Source organism: Procambarus clarkii, chromosome 28 (genome assembly GCF_040958095.1).
Source record: "Procambarus clarkii isolate CNS0578487 chromosome 28, FALCON_Pclarkii_2.0, whole genome shotgun sequence".
Taxonomy (NCBI): Eukaryota; Metazoa; Arthropoda; class Malacostraca; order Decapoda; family Cambaridae; genus Procambarus; species Procambarus clarkii.
Genome location: NC_091177.1, coordinates 6,908,026 through 6,918,025, shown reverse-complemented (window position 1 = coordinate 6,918,025; position 10,000 = coordinate 6,908,026). Strand labels below are relative to the sequence as shown.

At 40.1% G+C, this 10,000-nt stretch overlaps 3 protein-coding genes across 3 annotated transcripts in view; all 3 read right to left on the bottom strand.

Moving 5' to 3' along the window:
- The window catches only part of LOC138369519 (cuticle protein AMP1A-like), an 8,254-nt gene extending 4,469 nt beyond the window's left edge, over window positions 1-3,785 (bottom strand). The window contains exon 1 of the mRNA XM_069332847.1: window positions 3,756-3,785. Within this exon, the coding sequence (XP_069188948.1) occupies window positions 3,756-3,764 (9 nt within the window). The 5' untranslated portion in view covers window positions 3,765-3,785. The remainder of the gene's footprint in view (window positions 1-3,755) is intronic.
- Window positions 2,030-2,748, bottom strand: LOC138369520 (cuticle protein AMP1A-like; the record flags this gene model as incomplete). The annotated part of the gene is made up of 2 exons (XM_069332848.1): window positions 2,030-2,391; window positions 2,501-2,748. Coding segments are annotated over 2 exons (456 nt in total), but the record flags the coding sequence as incomplete, so codon positions are not given.
- A 5,339-nt stretch (window positions 3,786-9,124) lies between the features above and the next one.
- The window catches only part of LOC138369372 (cuticle protein AMP1A-like), a 1,552-nt gene continuing 676 nt past the window's right edge, over window positions 9,125-10,000 (bottom strand). Inside the window, exons 2-3 of the mRNA XM_069332612.1 lie at window positions 9,586-9,827; window positions 9,125-9,476 (exon numbers count right to left, since the gene is read on the bottom strand). Of these exons, the coding sequence (XP_069188713.1) occupies window positions 9,269-9,476; window positions 9,586-9,827 (450 nt within the window). The 3' untranslated portion in view covers window positions 9,125-9,268. The remainder of the gene's footprint in view (window positions 9,477-9,585; window positions 9,828-10,000) is intronic.

Sequence of the window (10,000 nt, the reverse complement as noted above, 5' to 3'; positions counted from 1 at the left end):
TTTTTTTAGTTGAAATAGAAAGTAATAATCAGGGCTGATGTACTGAATGCCGAAGATATTATTAGGAAGGAACAGCCCGTCCTCATAAACAAAGGGCTAAATCCATTCCATGCACCCGCCTAACCTCCTGTTTATGCAACCCATCCTCGACTCAAGTCCATTACATCCAGCGGTCGACCCTACAGACGCATTCATAAATTTTAACATGCTCTTCATTCAAAACGGGAATTTTCTCAAGTATAAATTAATATTATAATATATTAGCATATTGTGTATAAATAGGCATAGGTTAGGTTAGGTTAGGTGTTTAGGTTCTGTTGGCGATTATTTGTATTTGTAGTACGTGGGTGAAGCATTTACAGCGTTGTGGTTCGAACAAAATTCGTCAGTGAAGCACTTGTTCCGGATATGTTCGAACGTCAGCAGTTGTGAGTCGTGTGTAAACCGGTTTTCATTCATAAACAGGGGGTTTGGCGGGTGCATGGAATCACTTTTGGATCTTTGTTTGGAGGACGGGCTGGTTTATGAATGAAAACGGTTTACAACGACTCACAACTGATGATATTCGAACACTTCCGGAACAAGTGCTTCACTAACGAATTTTGTTCGAACCACAACGCTCTAAATGCTTCACCCACGTACAACAAATACAAATATTCGCCAACAAAATCTAAACACCTAACCTAACCTAACCGGTACCTTAATATTTAAAATATAGTAAAATAACAAATAATATTCATTTATATTTGAAAAAATTCCTGTTTTGAATGAACAGAATGTTAAAATTTAAGATTGCATCTTTGGGATCGCCCGCTGGAAGGAATGAACTTGGTCTGAGGACGGGTTGCTTCCTGTGATTAGCAGTCGTGGAGAATATCCCCAATGAGTTTCTACCAATCATATACAAGCATGGGAATTGTTCTTTCAACACAACAACCAGCCTTATGGGCTGCTGTTGGCCTGTTGATAGTGTAACGTTATGCCAACAGATAGCACCAGGTGTAACATATAAGGGTCGCTTGTTGATAGTGTAATTTTTATGCCGATAGATGGCATAAGTTGATAGTAATCTTTTCTACCGATAGATGGCATCAATTCAATTATTTTCTCCGAATTTCCCCTAAATACTTAGTTATGAACAAGTCCAATATCATATAATTGGGATTTTATACCTTGCTCTTATTAGGTGTCATGAGCTTTAGCAGTTAATTTAGTTTAATTTCTATGAGCAATAATTTGTACTTGTAGTACGAGAGTGAAGCATTTAGAGACTATTCGAACAAAAGTCGTGAGCGAAATACTCTTCGAGAAAAGTTGCAATGTAAGCAGTTGAGAGTCATGTGCGAAGAGCTTTTATTTCATGAACAGGGAAGCGAATGCTAAATTAAGGAGCATTTCCAGAACGTTAACGAGGATGGGCAAAATAGTGATAATACATTCTTCATGTCTGAATTTAGCTTATAATCTTCATTACCATGTTCGAAGCTGATTCGAGACTTACGTCATTCACTATCTGCCTGTGCCGTTAACACTACCTGCCTGCACCGTTAACTCTCCCAAAATCAATGTTACTAAAATATTTTACCCAATTTTATCTACGCCTAAATATCCACATATCCAAAATGTATAATAACATTAATTATATTTGAAACAAATATATTTATTTCATTGTCGACGGATGTATAGTTTGTTAAAATTTCGAACTACTCTGTTCCTGAACCAAAGTTTACTTGTAGCCTTTTTAAATCTAAATTACTCATATTTTCATCCGCTGTTTCGAGTTTTCGCTTGATTTAATTGTTTTACAAGTTCTTTATATCGTCCTTGTTTGTACTTTTCGTTCAGTTCTGTCCATCAACAACGTCGCTTTCGTTTACAAATTCAAGATCCGTACAGTCAATGTTCTTAATGTACCTTCGTAAGCAAGATACCTGATGCTGAAGGTTAAATTTGGCATTAAACGTTGAATGTCTTACTTTATCATTCACAACCAGTAATAAATGTTGTATAATATGTTAAACATTGTAAATGATCTTGCAAATTTATTTTGATTTGCATTATAAATATATATATACATATATATTGCTACATAAATACACAGATTTGTACAGCATAAGTTTAGAATCTTCTTTAAGTTAAAAAAGAAACTCTTATGCTATTTTCCTAGAACAGAAATATAAACATTACTGAGGAGCACCGTAGCTGGCAGAGGGACCAGAGCGTGCAGCAGCAGCGTCTTCTGCAGCAGCGAAGGCGATCTGGTCCAGCACAAACTGGGGGATTGGGTGGGGGAACTCAGGAGCCACTGGTAGCAGGTCAGACTGGGGCTGGTAGCCGTTCTCGTTGGCAACGAACGTCACACGAACGGGTGTGCCATCAGGAGCAGTGTAGCTGTAATATAGAATACGTTTAAGAACTGTGGAAAACATCTCTATGTTCTGTTAGATTAATTGATATATGAGAATAGCTCACACCATCATTATCTTGCAATTGCACTCACGAATAGCTTCCGGACTTGACTACAGCGCCTTCGGGACCGTCGGGAGAGCCAGACTGGGACAACGTGATGCCATTGCCAGTCTCGACATCGAAGTTGTACCTGCCATCCTCTTCGTGGATACGGTCGTCCCTCAGGATGGGGATTTCCTCGCTAGACTCACTGTAGCGAGAAGGAGCGGCTGGGGCGGCGTAACCCCCCTGGGGGGCAGCGGTGGCCACGGCGGCAAGAGCGGCGAGAATTACCTGCACAACAAACACACCGAAATTAGTTAAAGGAAATAATTAAGACTGATTTCTGTATATAAAACTAATCCTTGCTCCATTTAGCTTCGCTGCATTCCTCATTTACTTATCGTTTAAACTAAATATATATATACATCACATAGCTCAATTAACGACACTTTTCTTGGGGTTTCAAATATCAGAGAGTGTAATAAAACGCCAAAAGACTAAAACCACGGACCCCCACGAATGGGGGACAAGAGCTCTATAGACTATATTATGAACAGCCTTAACAAGGAAAGATTCCAGAAGAAACTAACCGCTGCCCTGCTGGTATTTTATATCTGTCTATCTATCTCAATTGTGATGGAGCTGTCCGCCAACATTCTTTCCATGTTCCTCTCTGGAAGCAGAGGTTATCTTGAAGTTATCTAGAGATGATTTCGGGGCTTTTAGTGTCCCCGCGGCCCGGTCCTCGACCAGGCCTCCACCCCCAGGAAGCAGCCGTGACAACTGACTAACACCCAGGTACCTAATTTACTGCTAGGTAACAGGGGCATAGGTTGAAAGAAACTCTGCCAATTGTTTCTCGCCGGTGCCTGGGATTGAACCCAAGACCACAGGATCACAATTCCCGGTGCTGTCCGCTCAGCCGACCGGCTCCCTATGCAGGAGCTCCATGAGATGCATAACTTTTAAACACTCATTGTATTAACCAATGTACTTATGTCACCTTTAAATATCTAGTGGTATGTGTACTCACCTAATTGTCCTCACCTAATTGTGCTTTCGGGGGTTGAGCTCTGGCTCTTTGGTCCCGCCTCTCAACCCTCAGTCAACAGGTGTACAGGTTCCTGAGCCAATTGGGCTCTATCATATCTACACTTGAAACTGTGTATGAAGTCAGCCTCCACCACAGAGGTGGAGTTGTGTGTGTGTGTGTATGTGTGTGTGTGTGTATGTTTTTAGAGGCTTGAATTCTCTCAACGCTAGCAAGAGCACTTCGCCTACAGGGCGAGATTTCAGGTACTCACAAACTTCATGTTGGCTGAGGTGTTCAAACACTGATGTCTGCAGTGTTCGAGGCCACGTATATATAGTCCCCAGACGCCTGCTCCTACACAGTTGCCAGCTTCACTTTCTGAGGTAATCTTCGCCCTATATTTCTTACTACCTTCGATTTTTCAAGGTTAGTGTCTTAAACTGAACTTACAATCCTCGACCTTAGAAGAACCTGAGTGAACTATATCACAAGTGGTCCAGAACACCAATGGCCCAGAGCACCCGTGAGTCAGAATACCAGTGGATCAGTACACTAATGGTTTAGAACTCCAGTGGATCAGAACACTAATGGGTTAGAACACCAGTGGACCAGAACACAAGTAGATCACAACACCAAACGACTACAACACCATTATATTAAAACACCAGTGTATGAGAGTACCACTGGACCAGAACACCACTGGATCACATCTTCAGTGGACCAGAGCACAATTGGTTCAAAACACCGGTTTACGGCAAGACCAGAGACCGGAACACCAGTGGACTGTAACACCACTGAACCATATCACCACTGGACCAGAATACCAGATGATCAGAACACCAGTGGACCAGAGTACAACTTGACAACAACATATTTTGACTCAACAGTTGTTGACAAGAACAGCAGTGAACCAGAACACCAGTGTTCTAGTACACTACTCTTTCAGAACACCAGTGTATCAGAACATCAATAGATTAGAGAAGCTCTGAACCAGAAACTCACTTGAACGTGTTCAGAGAAGGATGACAAAGTTAATCTTTAGAATTAGAACCCTTTCACATGAGGAGATCAAAGGCCTAATTTACCTTCTCTAGACCTGCGAGGACCTATGGGTGACATGACTGAAGTATGCAAGTGGACAAAAGTATAACAACAGGAATATTAACAAGGTGTTAAATACCCACTGAAAATAGAACAAGAAACAATGGATATATAGGATAATTTTACATTCAAGAGAGACCTGGATAAATTCTGGTTGGAAAATCGAGTGCATGAAATATGGAACAAGTTACCACGTAGCATATTAGATGAGTTATATCTTGAGTGTTTCTAGCGTAGCGTAGACATATATATTAATGACTTTGAGTATATATATATATATATAGAAGCTCACTCATATAAGAGTCAGTAGTCCATCTGCCGTTTCCTTAATTCTCATATTCTCTTCTCTTATTTTTCTTATATTTTTTTCTAAAATTATCAAAGAAATCCCGCCTGTTAGAATTTCTGATAACCCTGAATGTTTGCAGAACTGATTTAAAGCTTTGTCCTCATTTTTCATAGCTTTTCAATACCTGTTCCAAGTTAACAGCTTTTTAGTGTTCCTGGTTCCCAGTCGTATACAGTATAGATAATTTATTGCATATATCATTACTTTGTAACTCAATTTTAAATTAGTTCTACATGCTTTAATCTTTAATAGTTAAGTTTAGCGGCAGTATTATTTTGCCTTCATCTGCAACAATTGATGATTCTATATATTATCTCAAGTAGAAGACACTATTGATTCAAGTGATTTTACAAAAATCATACTGATGATTTGTTCTACTTTTGTCAAAACAAGATGCAAAGGAAAACGCATATTCCTGTTCTTATTTTTCTTAAATCAATGCATTTTGGCACAGAAATAAGCTCATCACCAAACTACTGAATTAGTTTTTTCCTTTGCTTTTTCTTCCAGCCTTATAAGCCCTCCAGTCTTTTTCTTTACAGTTGAAATTTACCATTATAATTATTTTGCTTTCCCTCTGTCAGGTTCTTAATGGTAATTTTAGGTTTCTTAAGTAGTTATGCATTATCATAAAACATATATTTTTATACAAACAGATAATTACGTTATCCCTCCTAAAATCGCTTGTTATCTCTTTTCCCTACGTACCCCTCTAGGCTAGGTAACATTCTCTCTCTCTCTCTCTCTCTCTCTCTCTCTCTCTCTCTCTCTCTCTCTCTCTCTCTCTCTCTCTCTCTCTCTCTCTCTGTCTCTCTCTCTCTCTCTCTCTCTCACACACACACACACACACACACACACACACATTAGTTGTGTGTGTGTGTACCTGTATATTATTTAATTGATAGTTGAGAGGCAGGACCAAAGAGCCAGACCTCAACCTCTTCGCAAGCACAACTAGGTAAGAACAACTAGGTAAGTACACACACACACACACACACACACACACACACACACACACACACACACACACACACACACACACACACACACACACACACACACACACACACACACACATAGCCTGGCCTCGTAGCCTGGTGGATAGCGCGCAGGATTCGTAATTCTGTGGCGTGGGTTCGATTCCCGCACGAGGCAGAAACAAATGGGCACAGTTTCTTTCACCCTGAATGCCCCTGTTACCTAGCAGTAAATAGGTACCTGGGAGTTAGTCAGCTGTCACGGGCTGCTTCCTGGTGTGTGTGTGTGTGTGGTGTGGGAAAAAAAAAAAAAAAAAAAAAGTAGTTAGTAAACAGTTGATTGACAGTTGAGAGGCGGGCCGAAAGAGCAAAGCTCAACCCCCGTAAAAACACAACTAGTAAACACACAACTAGTAAACACACACACTCACACACACACACAGACACACACACACAAACACACAGGGCGAATTGTGACTGACTGGACAGTACTTAGGATTCGTAATCCTGGGGGCCGGGGTTCGATCACCGGCGATGACAGAAAAACAAATGGGCCGAGTTTCTTTCACCCTGATTCTCCTGTTACCTAGTAATAAATAGGTATTTGAGAGTTAGACAGCTGTTACGGGCTGCTTCCTGGGTATACTCACCTAATTGTGTTTCGGGGGGTTGATCTCTGGCTCTCTGGTCCCTCCTCTCAACCGTCAATCAACTGCTGTACAGATTCCTGAGCCTACTAGGCTCTATCATATCTACATTTGAAACTGTGTATGGAGTCATCCTCCACATATCTCTGCCTAATGCATTTCACTTGTTAACTACTCTGACACTAAAAAAGTTCATTCTAACGTCCCTGTCGCTCATTTGGATACTCAGTCTCCACCTGTGTTCCCTTGTTCACGTACCATCCGTGAAGAAAAGTTTATCTTTATCTACAGTGCCAATTCCTCATAGAATTTTGTATGTAGTGATTATGTGTCCCCATATTCTTCTGTCTTCCAGTGTTGTGAGGTTCGCCTCCCTTAGCCTTTCCTCGTAACTCATGCCTCTTAGTACAGGGACTAGCCTAGTGGCATACCTCTGATTTTTTTTCCGTGTGTATGTGCGTGTGATGTGTGTGTGTGTGTGTGTTTACTAGTTGTGTTTTTGCGGGGGTTGAGCTTTGCTCTTTCGGCCCGCCTCTCAACTGTCAATCAACTGTTTACTAACTACTTTTTTTGTGTGTGTGTGTGTGTGTGTGTGTGTGTGTGTGTGTGTGTGTGTGTGTGTGTGTGTGTGTGTGTGTGTGTGTGTGTGTGTGTGTGTGTGTGTGTGTGTGTGCGTGTGAGTGTGCATGTGCGTGTGTGTGCACTTGACAAAGAGTTCCATCTATTGACAGAATTTAACATAAAGTACACTAACTGATGACGTCACAGGTTAGGTAGCCAACACATTTTTTGTATAAGACCTGTAATATCCTACATTAATTCATTATCACTTAATTAACCATTTTTTTTTTTTTTTAGTTTTTTTTCTTTTAGTTTAGAGTTGAAATAGAAAGTAATAAGCAGGGCTGATGTACTGAATACCGAAGATATTATTAGGAAGGAACAGCCCGTCCTCATAAACAAAGGGCTAAATCCATTCCATGCACCCGCCAAACCCCCTGTTTATGAATGAAAACGGTTTACAACGACTCACAGCTGATGATGTTCGAACACTTTTGGAACAAGTGCTTCACTAACGAATTTATTTCGAACTACAACGCTGTAAATGTTTCACCCACGTACAACAAAAACAAATATTCGCCAACAAATTCTAAACACCTAACCTAACCTAACCGGTACCTAAATATATTCAATATTGTAATATAAAAAATGATATTCATTTATATTTGAAAAAATTCCTGTTTTGAATGAACAGAATGTTAAAATTTAAGACTGCATCTTTGGGATCGCCCGCTGGAAGGAATGAACTTGGTCTGAGGACGGGTTGCTTCCTGTGATTGGCCGTCGTGGAGAATATCCCCAATGAGTTTCTACCAATTATATACAAGCGTGGGAATTGTTCTTTCAACACAACAACCAGGCTTATGGGCTGCTGTTGGCCTGTTGATAGTGTAATGATATGCTAACAGATAGCACCAGGTGAATCATATAGAGGTCGCTTGTTGATAGTGTAATTTTTATGCCGATAGATGGCATAAGTTGTATATTAAAGCTGATGTTGGACAACAGTCCAGGACAACATCTGTTGTCCTGGACTGTTGATAGTAATCTTTTCTACCGATAGATGGCATTAATTCAATTATTATCTCCGAATTTCCCCTAAACACTTAGTTATGAACAAGTCCAATATCATATAATTGGGATTTTATACCCTGCTCTTATTAGGTGTCATGAGCTTTAGCAGTTAATTAGTTTAATTTCTATGAACAATAATATGTACTTGTAGTACGAGAGTGAAGCATTTAGAGACTATTCGAACAAAAGTCGTGAGCGAAATACTCTTCGAGAAAAGTTACAGTGTAAGCAGTTGAGTCATGTGCAAAGAGCTTTTTATTCATAAATAGAGGAGTGGATACTAAATTAAGGAGCATTTCCACAACGTTAACGAGGATGGGCTAAATATTGATAATACATTCTTTATGTCTGAATTTAGCTTATAATCTTCATTACCATGTTGGAAGCTGATTCGAGACTTAAGTCAATCACTACCTGCCTGTGCCGTTAATACTACTTGCCTGTACCGTTAACTCTCTCTAAATCAACGTTACCAAAATATTTTACGCAACTTTATCTACGCCTAACTATCCACTGATCCAAAATGTATAATAACATTAATAATATTTGAAACAGAAATATATTTGTTTCATTGTCGACAGATGTATAGTTTGTTAAAATTTCTTACAACTTTATTCCTGAACCAATGTTTACTTGTAGCCTTTTTAAGCCTAAATTATTCATATTTTCATCCGTTGTTTCTAGTCCTCGCCAGATTTAATTGTTTCACAAGTTCTTTATATCATCATTGATTGTGCTTATCGTTTAGATCTGTCCATCAGCAACGTCGTCTTCGTTTATAAGTTCAAGATCAGTACAGTCAATGTTCTTAATGTTCTTTCCTAAGCAAAATACCTGATACTGAAGGTTAAATTTGGTATTAAACGTTGAATGTTTTCCTTCGTTACTCACAACAGTAATATATGTTGGATAATATGTTAAACATTGTAAATGATCTTGCAAATTTATTATGATTTGCATTATAAATATATATAATGGTACATAAATACACAGATTTGTACAGCATAAGTTTAGAATCTTCTTTAAGTTAAAAAAGAAAATCTTGTGCTATTTTCCCAGAACAGAAATATAAACATTACTGAGGAGCACCGTAGCTGGCAGAGGGACCAGAGCGTGCAGCAGCAGCATCTTCCGCAGCAGCGAAGGCGATCTGGTCCAGCACGAACTGGGGGATTGGGTGGGGGAACTCAGGAGCCACTGGCAGCAGGTCAGACTGGGGCTGGTAGCCGTTCTCGTTGGCAACGAACGTCACACGAACGGGTGTGCCATCAGGAGCAGTGTAGCTGTAATATAGAATACGTTTAAGAACTGTGGAAAACATTTCTATGTTCTGTTAGATTAATTGATATATGAGAATAGCTCACACCATCATTATCTTGCAATTGCACTCACGAATAGCTTCCGGACTTGACTACAGCGCCTTCGGGACCGTCGGGAGAGCCAGACTGGGACAACGTGATGCCATTGCCAGTCTCGATATCGAAGTTGTACCTGCCATCCTCTTCGTGGATACGGTCGTCCCTCAGGATGGGGATTTCCTCGCTAGACTCACTGTAGCGTGAAGGAGCGGCTGGGGCGGCGTAACCCCCCTGGGGGGCAGCGGCGGCCACGGCGGCAAGAGCGGCGAGAATCACCTGCACAACAAACACACCGAAATTAGTTAAAGGAAATAATTAAGACTAATTTCTGTATATAAAACTAATCCTTGCTCCATTTAGCTTCGCTGCATTCCTCATTTACTTATCGTTTAAACTAAATACATAGATACATCACATAACTCAATTAACGACACTTTTCTTGGGGTTTC